Source organism: Aotus nancymaae, unplaced genomic scaffold, assembly GCF_030222135.1.
Source record: "Aotus nancymaae isolate 86718 unplaced genomic scaffold, 86718_ANA_hifiasm-v0.15.2.pri h1tg000210l, whole genome shotgun sequence".
Classification (NCBI taxonomy): Eukaryota; Metazoa; Chordata; class Mammalia; order Primates; family Aotidae; genus Aotus; species Aotus nancymaae.
This window is the reverse complement of record NW_026988625.1, coordinates 1,999,411-2,018,736: the sequence shown is the minus strand read 5'-3', so window position 1 is coordinate 2,018,736 and position 19,326 is coordinate 1,999,411. Positions and strand designations below refer to the sequence as shown.

General features: G+C 58.3%; 1 protein-coding gene across 2 annotated transcripts; it reads right to left on the bottom strand.

Annotated features, from left to right (window-relative positions):
* Window positions 1-1,324: 1,324 nt before the first annotated feature.
* ADORA2A (adenosine A2a receptor) lies at window positions 1,325-18,875 on the bottom strand. Of its 2 annotated transcripts, none has more exons than XM_012454161.2 (3): window positions 18,844-18,875; window positions 9,463-10,065; window positions 1,325-3,092 (listed from the first exon to the last, which is right to left on the bottom strand). In XM_012454161.2, exons 2-3 carry the CDS (start codon window positions 9,783-9,785, stop codon window positions 2,186-2,188), a joined length of 1,230 nt encoding a protein of 409 aa, XP_012309584.1. In that variant the 5' UTR covers window positions 9,786-10,065; window positions 18,844-18,875; the 3' UTR covers window positions 1,325-2,185. The 2 variants fall into 2 exon arrangements, with proteins under 2 accessions (XP_012309584.1, XP_012309583.1); XM_012454160.2 differs by lacking the exon at window positions 18,844-18,875 and adding an exon at window positions 15,098-15,464.
* Window positions 18,876-19,326: the final 451 nt, after the last annotated feature.

Here is a 19,326-nt window from a genome sequence, read left to right as displayed (position 1 = left end):
CTAAAACAATCCTGTGTTGGTTTTGGGATAGTTTTGCAAGCATCCGTATACTAAAAGTGTAAAGAAGTGCAATGGAAATAGCTGGCTGCTGTGACTCACGCCTGTAATCCCAGCACTTTGGGAGGCTGAGATGGGCAGATCATGAGGTCAAGAGTTCGAGACCAGCCTAGCCAACATGGTGAAACCTGGTATCTACTGAAAACACAAAAAATTAGCCAGGCAGTCCCAGCTACTCGGGAGGCTGAGGCAGGAGAATCACTTGAACCTGGGAGGCGGAGGTTGCGGTGAGTCGAGATCACGCCATTGCACTTCAGCCTGGGTGACAGTGTGAGACTCTGTCTCAAGAAAAAGAAAAGTGCAATCGAAAGAAACTAAATTCAGGAAAGTGGTTGTTTCCAGGCCTAGGAGTCAGGGTGATGATGGGCAGGGGCCAGACGCATCATCTGTAGTTATAATGTTTCATTTCTTAAGTAGAGCAGTGGGAACATGATGTTGTTTTATACTTTTTGGTTTGGTTCAAATAGTTTATAAGTTAATGGGAAAAAAAGTACAGGGATTTTGCAGTCAGACAGACCTGGGTTTTAGGCTCACTTCTGCCACTTACTAGCTGTGTGACCTGGAGCAAGCATGTAACCTCTATGGGCTTGTTCATCATCTGTAAAACAGGGCTCCCAGGGCTGTGTGAGGATCACCCTTGAAGTTCTCACACTCCTTCTGGGTGTCCCAGAGTGAGTGAGACCAAACCGGGACAATCAGCTCCCTGCCAACCTCAGACAGGGGCAGGTGATAACTGCCTTCTGGGCCTCAGACTTCACCATCACAGAAAGATGGCACCACCTCCTCAGGCAGGAGGCCCCTGAGGCCGGGGTCAGAGCAAAAACACCCCTTCCTCCTCGTTTCTTCTGTTGGGAATAGGAGGGGGGATTCTAGGGGAAGGAAGTATAGCCCCTGGCCAGATCTGTTTCCATATACTTCTGTGGCCTCTGCTGGGGGGTGGAGCAGGGCAGGGGTGGTGGGTCACAGTTCTGAGGTGACATATGAAGAGATCTTCCCTTAAAGATGTTAGGAGGGTAATGAGGGAGGGAGTTGCTGGGGAAAGCCCCTTCTCCACAGCCCCTGTGGGCCCTCATAGAAATGCAGGTTGGATTGTGGTGCAGACAGGCCACCTGTCTCCTCGAGGACAGGAGCCTGGGGAGGCCCCCTGGGGCAGGCAGGTATCTGCATATACACACACACTCTCTCACACATACACAACACATGCCTCTCTCTGTGCACAGGTCTCGATATGGAGTAGGAAATGAACTCAGACACCATTCTCATTGGACAAGCTTAAAACACGACGTGGCTCATTTTTATTTTATCTCAGGAAAAAACATTCCCTTTAGAAGAAAAGGCAGTTAGACAAGGCCTCTCGCCAGGCAGCTCCGCGCTGCTTAGGCACGTGCCAGTGGCCTGCCAGCCCTGACCTCTCCCCTGGGGCCTGAGCCCATGCTCTGGCACTGCTCTGTTTTAACTCCCTGTCCTTGATCCCAGCATTGTCACTCTGAGAGATGGCCTTGGGACTGAGAAGTGGATGGCAGCTCATGACAGCGGGAGAGGACTGCCTGACTCCCCAGGCAGAGGCTCTGGTGCCAGGTTAGCAGCAGGACCGACAGCAGACCCAGCAGCCAGGGAGGAAAAGGTAATAAAATTAAAAGGGTTTCCTCACATTTACATTTTTCCTGGAAAAAACAGTCAAATGTCACCTCTGGGCCCAGCAGCTCCTGAACACTTTGAGAGTCTAGGGAGAGTGGTGGGTTGGTGGCAGGTGGCTGTTGGAGCCACTCCCCAGCTTCAGGGCCAGGCCAGTCTGCTGTGCCCAACCTGCTCTGTGGAGACAAGGTGGCGCTTCCAGATGCTTCTGTAGTGGAGGGCTGGGCCCTGGCCAGCAAAGATGCTGCTGGTGCTGTGTCCCCCACCTGGTACAGGGCTTCACAGCATGAAATGTCTGCTTCCTGCGACCCCAAGCCCTCCTTGCTGGGCCTCATGCTGCTCCAGCCTGGGGCTCCCTCCTCTCAGTCCAAAGCAGGAACCAGCTGCCCTCAGGGGCTCCTGGCACTCTCTCTCTTCTCCCAACATGACTGGTCAAGCCAACCAGAAAGATAAAGATTTCCTTCCCTTAGGAAGGGGCAAACTCCATGGATCATCAGGACACTCCTCCATCCTGGGCCAGGGGGTCCTCTGTGCCAGGGGACTCTGGGCACACTCCCTTGAGCTCATGGCTAAGGAGCTCCACGTCTGGGAGGTCCGTGTCTCCCTGGGACTCTCGGGCACTCCCTCCACTCACCAGCCCCAGGGCGTAACCATTGGGCCTCCGCTCTGGGTGGGGAGCACTGCCATTGGCCCACACTCCTGGGGGGTGGCCATTGAGACGGAGGCTGACCTGCTCTCCATCACTGCCATGAGCTGCTAGGGCCCGGGCACTGGTGCCAGCTGCTGCCTTGAAGGGTTCTTGCTGCCCCAGGACGTGGCTGCGAATGATCTTGCGGAAGGTCTGGCGGAACTCGCGGATACGGTAGGCATAGATGAAGGGATTCACAACCGAATTGGTGTGGGAGAGGACGATGGCCAGGTACATGAGCCAGAGAGGGGCGTGGTTGCAGTCGGGGCAGAAGAAGGTGAAGCAGTTGATGATGTGCAGGGGCAGCCAGCAGAGGGCAAAGAGCCCCACAATGATAGCCAGCGATTTGGCAGCGTGGACCTCCTTCTGCAGTGTGGACCGCGCCCGCTCCCCCGGCAGAGGCTGGCTCTCCATCTGCTTCAGCTGTTGTCGTGCTGCCAGGAAGATCCGCAGGTAGACACCCAGCATGAGCAGCAGGGGCCCCAGCACACAGGCAAAGAAGTTGAAGTACACCATATAGTTCATGGGGACCACGTCTTCAAAGAGACAGGCCACCTGGCCCTCCCCACAGCCCTTTGAGTGGTTCCTGCCTTCCTTAGGCTGACCGCAGTTGTTCCAACCCAGCATGGGAGTCAGGCCGATGGCAAATGACAGCACCCAGCAGATGGCAATGATGCCCTTAGCCCTCGTGCCAGTCACCAAGCCATTGTACCTGGGGAGAAGACACCAGCGTCAGAGATCTGAGAAGCCAGGGTTAAGCAGGGCCAAGAGTTCAGGACCCCAGAGCAGCACCCTCTTCCCTAGTTACTGGCTATAAGGTCTTGGACCAGTCATTCCTGCTGCCTTGCCTCAGCATCCTCTTCCATTAAGTGGAAGGAGTATGCCTTCCTTTTCACGGGCTGCTGGGAGGTAACAGGAGAGCAGTCACTCCAGAAATGGAAACCCATGTACAAACGTCCAGATGGTCATTAAGTAGTCTTTGCAGTCCTGGGACTTAGTTACTTTGGTTAGAGGGAATTAACACATGACTTTTTGAGGGGGAAAACAGGATTTTTCTCTAAAGGCAAATGTGTCATGGTTGATCTTGGTTAAGGCTATGACATGTTTCCCTTTAGAGAGTGGGAGGGGTCTGGAGGGTGTCCTCACTGGCTGTGGGCAGCACTGGCCAGATCTGACCTGTAGAGGATCTAGGCCTCTTGTACTCCATACCCCTGTCTTCTCTTCCCCATTTGACTTGGGGTCTCCAGAAGCCCTTTAGGAGAGGCAGCATGGTGGGTAAAAGAGGGGAGGAAGTCCCAGGCCAAAGGAGATGCGATTTCTCCCCTCCAAACCCACCACAGCCCTTTGGAGAGAAATGAGAGGATTACGTGTTAACATTTACATGGCCATCTTAACATTGGCAAGGAAATCCTGAGGTCCAGGGGGACAGTAATCTGCCTGAAATCACTCAGTCTTCCTAAGTGAGAGCCAGACAGAAATCCAAGCCTGCCGGTTCCCAGTCTCATACTCGGGAAATGGCTGGATCTGCCATCCAGGAAGCAGACCTCAGCCCTGCAGGAAAGGTGGCATAGATTTCATAAAAGAATGAACAATTAAGAAAAATTGTTTTCCTAATTTAGGAAGGCAACCTTGATGATCACTGAGGGATGACTTGTGTTGAACAGTTTTGATTCTGACAAGACCAGATTACACTCCCCTCTACCTGGCAGAAACCCTACCCATCCTTCAAGTCTGGGATAGAGAGCTCAGAGAAGTTTCCTACCGAAGTGCAGCAGATCCCCAACACATCGGGGCCCCTCAGGGGCAGGGCTTTCCTACAGCCATCTCTGCATTGTCAGCTCTGAGACAGCGACACTCAGAAGGTGCAAGGAAAAATGTGCTCTACTTAACTCCGGAGTTGGTAACATCCACAGAAACCACCTCATCCACGAGTAGCAAACAGGCGCCTCCATGTAGCACACACAGGAGGCAGCCAGTGGGGCTGGTCTTCACTGTCAGGCAAAATGTGCACCCACTGTTACCAGATCTTGGGTGGGGCTGGGGAGATGGTTTTCTGGGTAAAATCTCCCAAGATTTAAATTTTGTCAACTAACTCCTCAAAGAGAAAAAGAGAAGCCCTGTGGCTTCTGATCTCTTACATAGTCCAGTCCTCTCGCTTTACAGGTGGGTAAACTGAGGCCTGCGGAGAGGAATGGACTTGCTGTGGACGTTCCAAGAGCCCAGAGGTAACTCAGGCCAAGGCGAGTCTGTCTGTTCTGAATCTCTTGTGCCAATTTTGAGTCCAAACAGTCACTGGACAAGCCCATGCTCAGGAGCTCCTCAGCTCCATTTCATGGGGGCTTGGTCACCTGCAACAGGCCCTCCACAGGAGGGTCATAGATTTGCCCATTGCTGCCAAGCAACAGGGAGCTGGCACTGCCCTGCCTCCTGTCAGACTTACAAACATGAAATCTTAGGCTTCTCATTCTCACATCTGATGCTTACATAGCACTGACTCTGTGCCAGGCACTGTTTTAGTGCTTTGCAAATAGTAATTTATATAGTCCCCATTGACTGGGAAGCTGTATGAATTTTGACATCATTCCTGAGAAAAGCATATCCCTCCCTGGGTTCTGGCCCTGTAAACAGGAATGTTCTAAAACTTCGTCTCTCTGAGCCTCAGTTTCTTCATTTGTAAAATGGGACCAAGTCCTGGACCGGTCAGCACTGCCCCCTAAGGGCAGAATGGAGAATCATTGGGTGGAAATTACAGGGAGGCCGATAGTAGCTCAGGATGGTTTTTCAGCTGAGCGGTTCACAGGAGAGATGGGCTGCCTCAGGAACTAGTGAGTTGTTTCCTGTAGTTTGAAGCAGTGGAGCAGAGCCAAGCAGCCACAGGGGTGTTGCAGAGCTGCCTGGGCCCTGGGGCCACCTGCTTTGCTGGTTTCCAAACTGTTCTCAGCAGCAAACCTTGTCGCCCACATTCCCAGGCAGTCACAGAGGTGAAGCTGCTGGGGAAGGGAAGGGGCTTATTAAATGTTTATTGAATCAGTGAACTGGTGGGGCCAGCAGAGCCAACCTGAAGGCTTCTGGGAACACAGTATGGAAATCCCGGTCTGTCCAATTGTTTACTTGTACAGAAGAGGGAACCCACAAGGGGAGTCTTCCACTGCACTCTGCAAAGAAAGCCCCGTGTGGGGACAGAAACAAAACATGCATTAATAGCACTTGCCTATATATGCAAAGAATATCTCTGGAAAGATTAACATGGCCTTGCAGGGAGGGAACTGGGAGTCGGGGGCAGGGGGTGTGGAGGCCAACTTTCTACTATACTCTACTCTTTTGTTCCTTTTTAATGTTTTAGCGTGGGCAACTATTACTCATTTTTTTAAACACAAATAGACGAAGCGTAATCAAAAGAAAGCCCCATAGGCTGGGAGCCCTGGACCTGGTGCCCAGGGGGCAGGGACAGCATCAGCCTAGGTGGAATCATGGCTGAGCCTCAGCCGGGCGCAGCAGTGTCCCCTGGGCTGCATCTGTGACTCACACACTCACCTCTTGCCCTCCTAGACCCCAAACATTGACTATCCAGCTGGAAGGGATGCCAGGGCTGTCTAGCATGACATGCTGCCACTCCGAGGTGCCCAGGTATGTCAGAGAATGTGGGTCCCAGAGCTGCTGCCCACCCCTTCTGGGGGTGCTGTCTGCAGCCGTTTCCCTGGGCTTGCAGACTGCCCCTTTCTGGGGATCTCCATTACTCACACTGGGGGCTCACCCTATGGTCCAAGAATATGCCCCATGATTCCGGCTGGGGCTTTATGTGCATGTGTACCACCCTGAGGAGTAGGTGGGGCTTTCCTAAGTTGTCCAAAGGAGTAATTGATCCAAGAACTAAAGAGCCATGGACATATCAGGGAAACCTACATTCCTTTCCCTGGCATGAACAGGCCCGACTTGGCCTCCACCTTTCCTGCCCACTCTGTTCATCATCTGTCACTCAGCAGCCAGGCCACCCTTCCCTGGCCCAGTGCTCACATGCTCTTTCCTTCCTCAGGGCCTTATCCCAGGCTTTGCCTCCAGCTCCTGACTGACCTGCCACCACACTCATGCCAATGAGACCCTGCCTACCCATCTTGTGAGACCAATTGGGTGGCGCCTCCTCCAGGGAGCCCTCTCTCCCGATCCTGCTCTCTTAGAAGTCACAGGACTTCAGGCCTCAGCACCAACTGCCGACTGCACCTTGGCCTGTTCTTCAACCAGTGAGAGCATCTGCCAGGGGCTGCTATGAGAGGCAGGGGACAGTGACACAAAAGTCCCTGGGAACTGGGAAAAGATGCCTGTGTCTCTCGCCCTGAATTTCCATCCTCTGGGGACAGAGAGAGCTACATCTCTGCCCCTCTTGTGGTGTCTGTCTCACAGAGTTCCTTGACTAGGCCCTGTGCTAGCACAACAGGTTCCCTCCACTTGGAAAAGAATAGATAGATAGATTTTTCCAAAACTGAATTCTTAAAAAAAAAAAAAAAAGTTACTGGAGATTGGGGCAGGCTTGTGGAGCAGGAAACGGCACATAGAGGAGGCGGATTCCCAGCAGAGAAAGGAGGAGGGAGGGTGCCAAGCCAGGCTGTGACTCCAGCGCCAGCCAGGAGTGCCTCCAAATTCCCCTCATGCCCCACTTGCTCTTGGGAGCCCACATGGACACCTCCACATGCCCAGCTCCCCAGGGGCCTTGAACAGGAAAGTGAAGGGACCTGCAGGCCAGGAATAGCTTGAAGGGCTAGGAGTCCATCCACATCAGGAGACACTCGTATGTCCTCCCTTCTCTGGCCTCCCCATGAGTAACAGGAGGGTCAGAACATCTGCCCTGGCCACAATGCAGGCCAAGAGGATGAAAGGAGAGGCTGAGCTGATATCCTTTGGCAACCGTAAAGCTCTCTGCCCACGAGGGAGGATGAACATCATCGTCGTCATCCTCTCCAAGGGCTCCCTGCAGAAGAGACCAGCCTAAGCCTTGCAGAGCCTCCTGGAGCAGAGTCAAATGGCTCAAGGTCTGGGTGGAACTGAGGCCCAGGTCCAAGAGAGTTGGGATGAGATGGGTAGAGGATAGGGGGCAGGTCCATGACTGAACCCAAAGATCTGAATCCCCACCCTCCCCACCCCACCAACCCTCCTCAGGGTCCCTGTCACCCCATCCACTCACTGGACCTTCAGACCCCCTTTGTGAGCTCAGAGGGACAGAGATACTTATGGATGAGGAAATGGGCCCAGAGAGAGGCAGCTGACTTTCCACAACCGCACAGCCCATCCTGTCCTACTACGTAGGGAGTCACTCTCTCAACTCTCAGAAAACAGAGAAGGAAAGGGAGAGACAAAAGGGAAAAAAAGTCAAGCTCCTTTAAATTGAGAAGGTTGTTGCCCTTTGAATCGAGAAAAAAGTGAAAGCTCAGCCTCTGCTTCCCCATGGAGCATTCCCCTGAGTGCGCAGCTCAGCTAGGTTTCCTGAGGGGCTCCAGTCCTCTGTTCTCTGGCCCCTCTGGGCACCTGCAGACAGGCCCCCTCCTGGGCCTCCGTGTTCTGAGCTGTCACTGGACAAACCTGAACTCTGCTCTGTCTGTTGCAGCGCAAGGGATGGAGGCTCCCCAGAGACTGCACTTGGGAGTCAGACAACCTCTAATTCTGCCCCTGATAGAGCTGGCCAGGGTCCCCTTCTTTGCCAAGGGTTCTAGGCTGTCCCGGGGGTACAGAGCATCTGACGGCAGTGTGAGGTCCAGACTCCTCCCCTTCCCTGGAGCAGCCTGAATGCGGTTCCTGCTCCCACTTAGAGTCCAGGTGACAGTGATGGCTGCCTGGTGCAGGCTCTGGGAGACAGGCTGCCCATGACTGCTCCCCAGTGACTGAAGTCCAGTGGGTATCAGGCCACATTCTTTTCCAGGCCGAGCCCCAGCTCTATTACCAACTCGTTGTGTGGCCCGGAGACAGCTGACTCTCTTCTCTGAGGCTCATTTTCCGTCCAGAAGATGAGAGGAAATGACCTCTAAGGCCCCCTTGGGTTTGACACTCTGAATTTCTACTTGCTCACTTAGCTGGATCCTCCTTCCTGCTGGGACACCCTCAGCCCGAGTGGGGCTGCTGTGGCTTCCTCTTTAGGGAGGCACCCACACCAGTCTCAGATAATTCACCACAGGGATGGTGTCCCCTGCTCCCTGACCGCCTCAAGCCTCATGCATGGCCTCAGGGCCCACAACCACTCAGGCCGTGGAACCTAGCTCTGTGGAGAAGGGGCCAGGAGGTGGGGGCGGAAGGCCTCCAAGGTCCCCAAGGGAGGGAATGAACTCTTTAGCCTCATCTATGGCCTGGGTAGGTGGAAGCCAAGCCAAGTAAACTCAGCCTCCGGGAAAATCTTCATTTACACAATACTTGGCTGAAGTCACTTCACAAAAGAGTCACCATAAACCACCCCCCCCAACAGCTAGCCCCTGAGCACCCAGGCTGCCTCCAAGACCACGAGTCCTTGGTGACCTAAGGAGCAACAGAATTTGCATATAGGTCCGAGTGACTCACTCTGGCATTCAGCCAAGTCACTTCCCCTCTCTGGGTCATTTTCCTAACGTGCATGCTGGGAGGCTGGCCCAGAGGAGCCAGGGGAAGGCAGGTGGCGGGAGGCTCCTAGCACTGAGGTCCTGTGGTTTCCCCTGGTTCCCTGCTTGCCCCAGCATCATGTGGGGAGTTTTGCTCATGTGTGAGGAATGGGCCAGACACCCATCGGCAGCACGTGGGTCACCGGGACCAGAACTCCCTGCTAAGCCTAATGCCATACTCTGGCCACACTCATCTGCCAACAGCCAGAGCACGGCTGGTCTCAGGCAGCCTGGGGAAACCCGGGGAGAACCAGGCCACCCTGAGCCCACAGGGATCAGTCGGTTCAGCGTGACTGCTCGCCACATACTGGCCCTGGGCAGCCCCTGCTGAGCCCAGGGCCCCATCCCCAGCTCCCCATGCTGACAATGCGGCCCAGGCCCTGACCCCAGGCTCACCCTGGCCCCGGGCACAGACCAAAGCCTGGGCACCGACAGCCTTTGCACAGATGTAACCCCGACCCTGCTCACCGGAGGGGGATGCGGATGGCGATGTAGCGGTCAATGGCAATGGCCAGGAGGCTGAAGATGGAGCTCTGTGTGAGGACCAGGACGAAGCAGGCGATGAAGAGGCAGCCGTGGCAGGCGGCGCAGAACCCAGTGCTGATGGTGATGGCAAACGGGATGGCGAGCACACCCACCGCGATGTCGGCCGCTGCCAGTGACACCACGAAGTAGTTGGTGACGTTCTGCAGGTTGCTGTTGAGCCACACGGCCCAGCACACCAGCACGTTGCCCAGGATGGCCAGCACAGCAATGGCCAGCTCCACTGTGATGTACACCCAGGAGCCCATGATGGGCACGGCCACAGACAGGGAGGCTCAGCACGGACGTGGGCTGGGCCAGCTCACGGTCCATAGCTGCAGCTCGGCCACCTGCCTGGCTCCCAGCCTGGCCCAGGCAGAGGGGCCCAGGCCCCTGAGCCCCCTCCTCACAGGAGCCAAGTGCAGCTTTGCTGGGGTGCTCTCCAAGGGTTTTTTCACAGAGGACTCTGAGTCTCCCAAAACCAGGCCCTCTCCAGGGCCTCTGGCACCAGCAGCATGGCTCAGCCCAGCTTCAGGGTTCCTGAGGCACCTGCAAAGGGACAGCAGTGAGAAGCTGAACCACCTGCACAGGGGAGGCCCTGCGGAAAGTGCCACCCCTCACTCCACATCTACGCTGGCCCCTGAAGACCCTACAGCTTCAGATCCCACCCCACCCAGAGGCCAGGTGTCAGCCTGAGGATGGCCCCCAGGATGGCTGACACCTGAGGATGGTCGGGGGCCATCCTCAGGCTGACACCTGGCCTGTGCCTGGTGTGCTGTGGTCATAGCCAGGAGGCGGGAGAGGTAGGATTTTGACCCTCACTTTAGAGGACACCCAGAGAAGTCACTGAGTTAGTCTGCTTTCCCTGGTTCAGTAGAGTTCCCGCTACGACCCTCACACAAACCCCTCCCAAGGAGGCAGCCCCTTCTCCCAGGCTCTGCAGAACTACAGCACCATGGCAGGGTGCCTGCCAGGACTCCAGCTCACCCCAGTATCATCCATGGCTCCCTGCATTCCTTGCTCTGGGTATTGGGATCATGGTGCCTCTCACTCTGGGCTTGGGGCTGAGGATCAGCCGCAGTCTGTTTTTTTTCCTGGGTCCTGGATCCCGGCCAGCCCCATGACCCTCCCTCCCAGAAGGGCCCCTCCCTGCCCAGGCTTTCCCGATCCCACCCACCATCTCTCACGAGGCCAGCTTCTCGGCCTCTGGCCCGCTCCATCCCACCAGCTCTCCCAGGAACTACCAGCACCCACCTAAGGGCCACTAGCTGCCCTGTGAAAGGACAGGCCAGAGATCCCTGGAGCTCAGATGTGGAAGGATGTGGGGAGCTACCTGGTCCTGTCTCCCACTGCCGCGGAGGGTAAGCCCTCTCACACTGTGCCCGAACCTGCTGCCTCCAGGTGCTCCCGCCAGCCAGCTGCAGTCAGGGCAGGGGCGGCGCTGCAGCTGACTATGAGTTTCCCCTCGGAGGGAGCCGCCTCACCTCCCTCCTCCCACGCCCTCTCCCCCACCTGCTCCTCTGCCTGTCTGACACCAGGAATGACTGACTGGAATTTGGTCCCTGGCAGAAAGCAGGTACTGAGCCAGGACTGACTGGGGGAGTCTAGGCAAGAATGCTTTTCTGGGCCTGTTTCCTCATTGATACGGTGAGGCGGCTGGACCCCAAATGACCTCTAGGGGCCATGCCAGCTCTCACCCATGATTCCTTTTTTTTTTTTTCCTTAGATGGAGTTTTGCTCTGGTTGCCCAGGCTGGAGGGCAGTGGCACGATCTCAGCTCACTGCAACCTCCGCCTTCCGGGTTCAAGCGATTCTCCTGTTAGCCTCCTGAGTAGCTGGGATTACAGGTGCCCACCACTACGCCTGGCTAATTTTCGGTATTTTTATTAGAGACAGGGTTTTGACATGTTGGCCAGGCTGGTCTCAAACTCCTGACCTCAGGTAATCCGCCCACCTCGGCCTCCCAAAGTGCTGGGATTACAGGCATGAGCCACCTCACCTGGCCCTCACCCATGATTCTATGAGAAGGAAATAGATTTTAAATGGCTCCCCGAGAAGTCTTGGTTCCCTAGCAGGCCTGAGCCCAGCCCCAACTCCCAGTGTCCCCCTCCAGCCTGTGAATGGTCTGGGTCCAAGCAGACCTCTGCCCATTAAACGACCTCTCTTTGAGAGCTAAGAGGCCCCCAGATACACCCCCTCCAGTCCTGAGCCCTCGTGGGGTCCTATGGGTGTATAGCTAGCAGCCACCACCTGCCTGCCTTTCATGTGGACTCAGCAGCCACCTCATCTCTCTCCTCCAGGACGTGAGGGATGGAGCAGGCCTGGCAACTTGGAAAGAAGGTCACTCCTGATCCTGAGCCCTGTTCAAAGGGCCAGGCTCCCCTCTACCCCACTGTCCATGTGATGGAGCTCAAACAGATGGACCCCAACTGTCCCTATAACTCCAATACCATCAGCACCTCAGGGGGCTGGAACATGATCAGCAGAGGCTGTAGCCAGACCTGGGCCTGGAGGTTCTCCTGCACCCAGCGGGCCCTTTTGCCCCCACTAGGAGGCTCAGAATGGAGCCTCTGACACAGAAGTGGGAGGAGGGAGGAGCAGAGCCAAAGACCCTACAGAAGTGGAGGTCTGCAGCAGCTGGAGAGGGCTGAGTCCTCCCGAGCCCCTGCTTTGCATGGTGCACTTGCCAGGCAGCCACTCACAAAGCATGTCGCTGGCAGGGATGCACCAGACCAGGTCTCCTGGCACCATCCTTGGCCACACTCAAGGAACACAGTTATCCCTGATGCTCCTGGCCTCTCTCCAGGCAGCCTTCAGGCCTCCCAACTTACAACAGGCCCCTGCCCAACAGGCACAAGTGAAGCTGGTGCTGGACCTGGGCTGCCTCCCACCCCGGCGCCTGGCCTTTGGCCTCAAGGTGGCCTCCCAGGTCTAACACCACCAGCAGCAGTGACAGGCGACTGTCTAGTGAGGCCCAGTGAACCACTGAGGAGCTGCTTCTACCCATACATCCTGCCTCCCACCACTGCCCTCTCTAGGGCATCTGCATTGAAGGACACCACAGCCTTCTGCCAATCTGACCAGCCCAGGCTAGAAGGCTGATGCAGCTCTGGACAATGCTCCTGCAGGCTCTCCCAGCTGCTGCTAGCACATCCTGGGTGAGGCTTGCCCAGACCCACAGGCAACCTGGGCCCCTGCCAAGCCAGAATCCACTCTTGGCTGTGCCTTTCTCTGCCCTGAGCAAAGCAGATCAGTGGAGCCAGAGGCGCCCTCGGGGCAGGCAGGGGAGGAGAAGTGCGTTCCTCAGGGGAAGGCTGGGAGCTACCCATAGGTTGGCAAATTGGCCCCAGGCCGGGGGGTTGCCCTGACTTACAGACTTTGGCTGATTTCTGCAGTGTAAATTCTCCCCCTGTGCCCAGTTTCAGGCTACTAATGTGTCGTGGGCCAGAACTGGAGAGCAACACAGAGTCAGCTGGCCACAGTGCCAGCTACTGCTGAAATGTCAAACCTTAAGCTGTCCCCGGGGCCACCTGCCTAGAGGCCAGCACTGCACTGGACCCTCCAACACAGCTTGCACAGCCTGCTTAGGAGCTTGGGAAACGACTGTCATCTGTAATCTCGCTGGTCCCACAAAGCCCATTTTACAGATGAGGAAGCTGAGGCCAAAAGGCGTGAAGCGACCTCTCCCAGCCTCACCAAGAGCACTGGAGGGTGACGTAGGGCTGGGGCCTTGCCCACAGAGAGCACAGCAGCAGGAGGGCTCCTGGGCCTCCCCTCCCCTCCCTCAGAAGCCTCCCAGAGTGACAGGAAGGTCAGAGGCCCCGGGGAGGGGCCAGGATCTGGCAATTTCCTATCCCTCTCTGTTGGCCCTGTGCATCTGATTAATCCTTGAGTCATCTGTTGCTAACCAGCAGGGGAAATTAAATATTAATAATGTAATGCTCTGTGACTGCCCCTTGTTGGGGACAGGGCAGAGGGCAGACGCTGCCCTATATAAACGGGGACTCATGTTGCAGAATGTGCATAATGCCTCTCGAAAGAAGAACCCCATAGGATTCCATACGGTCAGACTCAAAGCTGCTGCTGCTTCCCTTCCTCCTCACCTCCCCCAACCCGGCCACTTTAATTAAAACTCCATTTAATCAAAACCCACACATCTCCTAGCCCACTTCTTCTGGTTCCTCGTATGTCACACTATCAAGGCCGTCTGTACACATGCCCAGATGGTGGCTATACCCCCCAGAGCCTGCTGCATGGTGGTGCCCACCAGCTCCTAGGCAGTGCCTTGCACACCTGCTCCTGAGTGTGTCTAAGGGCAACAAACAGGGCACAGTGCAGGAACTCAGACCCACTCCAGCCATGCCGGCCTGTTCCTGGGCTCCAGAGCCCCAGCTAAGAACTTGCCTGCTACCTTCCTGTAACAATTGTTTACCAAGTACCTCTACCAGGGCTGGCAACTGCTGGGCCACAGGGAGATGTGCTGCCTGCTGCTGTGCCTGGCCCCATCTGGGCCCTGAGCATATGGCAGGGGACCTCAAAGGAGGAAAGGATCCAGGACATTCCTGGGAGGTGGCTGCTGCCCTGTGGCTTCAGGCACCGCACATTACTCCCTGTCTCAACAACCTTGGCTAACCTAAGATGAGTTACAAATCAATTTCAAAGCACAGGAGGTAAGTGAAGGCTAAGAAACGTAATCAACAGGATAAAAAATATGGAGATGAATTCATTGCAGAAGAAAGGAAGGTAAGACAGTAATCTAATAATGATTTCAGAGACCTTTAGGATCTACAAAGAGGCAAAGAAAGGAATGGCATCGGCAGACAAGAATGAGAACTTCTGAACCAATTGGCAGAAATGAGCAAGGACAGGTGGATATGAGCAAGAAATCATATCACATCCAGGGACTGAAAAGTAGAGGGATGGAAACAAGGGATGTGATGGGCCTCAGGCACGCACAGGAGGCTAGCACTGAGGAATCCTCACAGAAATGCCACCAAGAGACCGAGTCTAGGAGGAAACGGTTGAGAGGCATGGGGCGGACTGAGAAGCATCAGCAAGTGGCTTGTGGGGGTTCAGCAGGGGCACAGCAGGTCGAAAGCCCCCGCTATGACTGGCTTTTGGGGTGGCCCAAACCCAGGGCCCCAGGATCCCTGAACCCCTCCCAAACTCCTCAGCGCAGGTGCCTTCCTCACTGCCCAGCGGCAAGCAGCCACCCAGCGTCCACCCAGCGTGGGCTCTGCTTCCCTCCTGCCCTCCAGGGCTGCCCGGCGGCCCCCACTTCAGATGCTGGGTGCGGGCTGGGCCCAGGACCCGGAGAGAGATGCCTGGCACCCCTCCCCCACAGCCCTGGTGCGGCCGCAGCTCTCTGCTCTTGGTGGCAGGATGTGGGCAAGATGGGGCCGAGACCGAGCTCCCAGCAGCTGGAGGCTAAGGCCCTGAGCCCGCCTCACAGAGCAGCCCCCACGTTACGCCCCAGGGCCAGCACTGGGGGCCGCAGCTCCTGATCCCCACACCCCCATGTGTCCAGGCCAGGGGCCAGGGAGGTCACAGCCCCACCCCTCCCCGCCTAGAGGTCACTCACCCCCTCACAGGATGCTTCACCTGACAGCCCTCCTTCGAGGGGCCACACCCTATATGAAGGTGCAGGGGGCCCACGCTGTGCTGAAAACAGCCTGGCTGGGGGTGGCTCCTGCTCCATGTCACAGTCCCCAAGACCCGGGCAGAGCTTCCCCTCTGCATGAGGCTGCTCACATGTACACAGGCTGCGGTGAGGCACATCAGGTCATGTGAAGGATCAGCACCTGCACCTCCCTCAGATGGCGGGCGACAGGTACTATGCCGCAGAAGTGGGGACAAGGGAGTGTTTCTAGATGGCCCCGAGGACACAGAGCCTAGTAGGCCTGGGCGGGAGGCTTGAAGGGGCGGTGCTGGGTGCAGGGCCTCAGGAAGCCCCAGAGTGACTACACCGAGGGTGGGAGGGGTGAGGACCAGCTGGTGGGTCCTTGGGCAGGTGTGACAAGGCAGCCCTGAGGCTGACAGGGTGACCTAGCAGAGCCTGGCCACTGCTTCTTCCCCACTGCACAGCCTCCCCAGGACTGGCTCAGGGTTTGCAGAGCCTATTGAGGGGCCAGAGGCGAGTCCTCCTGTGACACAGGGGCAGACAGATACCAGCCTGGGGCCTCTGGGGAGAAGTCTCCTACCCAGACACCAGAGGAGACATCAAGTGACACTACTGGCCTCCCTCTGCTTAGCCAGCTCTGGCAGCCTCTCCGCCAGGTGACGGCCGATGACAAAGACCAGGTTTGCAGCAGCCCTTCCGAGGGGTGGGGCACAGAAGGGCAGCAGCCGCCCCTGCCCGGTGACTCCTAGAACAGGCCTGCCCTGCAGGAGGGGTGGGGCCTGAGAGAATCCCCATGGCGATTCAGAGAAGGGGCATCTGGGTGGGATTTGGAGAAGGAGGTGAAGAGAGAGAGGTGACAAGAGATTCTAGCAGAGAAAATGCCTGCAGAGGCTCGAGGCCAGGGTCCTGTTTTCCCAGGACTCCCATCACCCCCTGTGCTGGGCCAAGGGGCAGCTGCTCTCCTGCTTCTCCCTCCACCTGATCCTCCCCAGTCCCTGGCGGGATCCACGGCATCCAGGCTGCAGGGGCTGGCCTCCCTCTCTGCCATGGAACTGCCCCTTCCCACCACCCAGAGCCCCAGGCCGTGTGCAGGAGGTGGGTAGTTGTGTAGGGGCTCCTCTGTGCACCCCACCCAGCTCCATTTCCTTCCCCATCTCAGACCCTCTGCTCCCTGCAACCTCCAGACCACCCACCTCCTCGGACCAAGGCCCTCGGGCCAAGCCCCTCCTGTCAGTGGCCCAGACCCTTCCCCTGGGGGCTAGAACCCTCCCTTTCACCAGCTCAGCTCCTGCCTGTGCGGTCTCCCCTCTGCAGCCTCCCCACCACACATGCCCTAAATCCCCTCAGCCTGTGCTTCCCACCTTCATCTATCCATCTGTCTGTCTGCCCGTCCTTCCTCTGCTCTCCTGCGTGCTCAGGGCCCAGTTTGCACTGCACCAGACAAGACAGAACCTGCAAAAACGGTTGAGATAGCAATTCTAGCTCATTTGGGGTTAGGTAGCTCAGGAATTAGGTTGGTGAGAGGGTACCAAGACCTTCTTTGGGGTGTCAAGACACAGCTGAGCGCCACCAGGGGCTGTGGTCCCACATGGCAGGCGCTGCCCAGGCCCCCACCTGGACTTGGCAGGACTGATACCCTCGAGCCACACACTTGCTCCCAAGCCAACCACTGTTCACATGTTCCTCTGCCAACAGCAATCCTTCTGGTGTCCCCTGACCCTCAAGGCTAATACTCTCCCTCCCGGGTTCCCCAGCTCCAGCACACATCCCTAACCGGCCCTCTGGTCTGCCCTAAACCTTTCCCCGCTCGCCTCCAAGTCAAAGCCTTTCCACATTAAACACTGCTAAGATCATCCTTGTTCTACAGATGAGATATCAGATTCCCGGGGGGCTGTGACCTGTCTAGGGAGTGAGGCAGGAGGCAAGACCAGAACCCAGATGAGGGCACTGAAAGAAATCTCCAGGCCATCGGGTTGCCCACGAGGCAGTCATTGCCATTGCCCTGGTCCACCGCGGACTCCTGGAGGTAGGACGCCAGCTACGTGTGGGGATCTGCACTTCACAGCCCCAAGACCAGCCAGGTCAGCCTGGCCCAACACCCGCCTGCCGCCAGAGGTGTCCGGGCTGCCCCCAGCTTCTTCGAGGCAACCGACAGGGAAGTTCACAGCGCAGCCTGCTCAGCCCAGAGCCCGGTCAGCCCTGAAGGAGACAGGGGACACAGATGGGGAAGTAGTGGCTGGTTTTTGCCTGAGAAACACTAGGACTGGGGGGAGCCTGGGAGACCCCAAAAAGCAAGGGCAGGACAAGGAGGGACGGACACCGTGGCTGTGGACTGGCGTGGATCTGCCGGGTCGGAGTGGGGGCTGCCCACAGGGCCCAGCCTTCCCAGCCCCACCCAAGGCCTCCGGGAGCGGCCAAAGCAGGGCCAGTGAGGAAGCCCCCACCCTGCAACAGCCTCCCTGGCCCGCGGTACTCCACAGACCTCTCCGCCATGGTCCCCGAGGCCGGGGCACCCTGGGGCAACCCTAATGCAGGCATGGAGTATTGGCAGTGTGCCCCGCCGGGGAGTCCGGGGGAGCCGGAGTGGAGTGGAGGTGGCCTGAGCGCCCCGCAGGAGGGGAGAAGGCCCTGTCAGGGGCAGAGCCCAGGAGAGGAGGTGCTGCCTCAGGATGGGGACGGAGAGCTGGCTCGAGCTGTGACCCACCCTCCCTGAGGGCCACGAACACCTGCTCCTCTCTGCCGACCCCGACTTCCCAAGCCCAGGACCCAGCCCTGGGTCTCCCTCTTTCTCCCACGGTACAGTCGGGGCAACTAAACACAGGGATCTCAGCTCTGCCGGCCCACGGCCGCCTCCTCGAGCCCTCGGGCCGCCTTGCGCCAAATCCCTCGAGAGCCGCCACCATTCCCGCCATTCCTACCTTCGCTTGGGGCAGCCATGCAAACGGCCAGGGCCAGTCCGAGGCACGCACCCACCCCCGCCCGTCCCTCGTCCTCGCCTGCGTCCCCCAAACCCGATTCCCGCCACCACTGTCCACGGGACGCGCCCACGCTCGGCCTAGCGTTCCAGACTGCCCCTTCCTCGGCTCGCCCAGGAGCTCGGGTGCCTCTGCCTGTGCCGCACCTTCCCCGGGGAACCGGCCTCGGCCCGGCCCCTCCACCTGGGGATCCTCCCTCGCCCGGGGTCCGGCCCGGCCGCCCGCCTTCAGGAAGCGCCGCTGCGCCCCCAGCCCATCCCTGCTGGAGGAGCTCCCGGAAGGGTCACGCGAGCGCGCGGGGCCGGTTCGTGGCGCCTGGACGGACGGACGGACGGACGCTCCCCACCCGCCACCTGCGGCTCCGCACCCCGCGCCGCGCCGGCCGCCGCACTTGCCTTCGCTCCCCGCCTACCCCGCGCGCCTTCCGGTGCAGTTTGGGGCGCACGCAGCGCCGGGACTGCGCCCGGGACGTGAGTGTGCCTGGCCCTGCACAGGCCGTGCGGGCGCCGCCGCGGGGCAGGACTCGGACCCGCGCCGCGGAACTGGTCTCGGGGAGGCGGGAAAGGAACCCTGAGGGGAGGGAACCCTCCCAGCCCTCCTGGCCGCGCACCCCCGACGGCCCCACGCCGCCCGGCCGCCAGCCCCGGACCCGGGGCACCCAGGACTCCGCATCCCGGCACCCGGGACCCCGCACCCAGAACCCTGCACCCCAGACCCTGTACCCCGGCTGACCTGCGGCTCGCGCGCCTGCTCCCACTGTCTCGGCTGCCGCTCGGGCTCCGGCTCCGGCCGCGCCGCTCACGGGCGCCCCCTGCAGGCAGCTTTGAGACCCACGCTGCCCCCGCCCCGCCCCGCTGCACGGGGAAACCGAGGCCGGCGCGGGGCCGGAGGCGTCGGACCGCGAGGCCCGCAGGTGTTTCTGGCAAGTCGAGCCCGCAGGTGTTCCTGGCAGGACGAGGCCGCGACGGGCCTGGACCGCGCCGCATCCCCCGCCCTCAGCCCCCCAGCGCGCTCTTCCCGGCCTCGCATCCGTCCCGCCGCCTCCTCAGTGCCACACGCCCTCCCTTCCAAGAGACCTGGGGCCTGGGAGTCCCCTTCCCCGCCCCTTGGAGCGCTCTGGGCCCCACCTCCACACTTCCACTTTTCTTCCTTTTTTTTTTTTTTTTTTTGAGACGGACTCTTGCTCTGTCGCCCAGGCTGGAGAGCAGTGGCACG

Excerpts from the sequence above, each read along its gene's own strand:
- ADORA2A (XM_012454161.2), bottom strand. The coding sequence starts at position 9,785 with ATGGGCTCCTGGGTGTACATCACAGTGGAGCTGGCCATTGCTGTGCTG. Across the intron at positions 3,093-9,462 it reads GCCATCCGCATCCCCCTCCG|GTACAATGGCTTGGTGACTG; the intron begins GTGAGCAGGGTC and ends TCTTCTCCCCAG.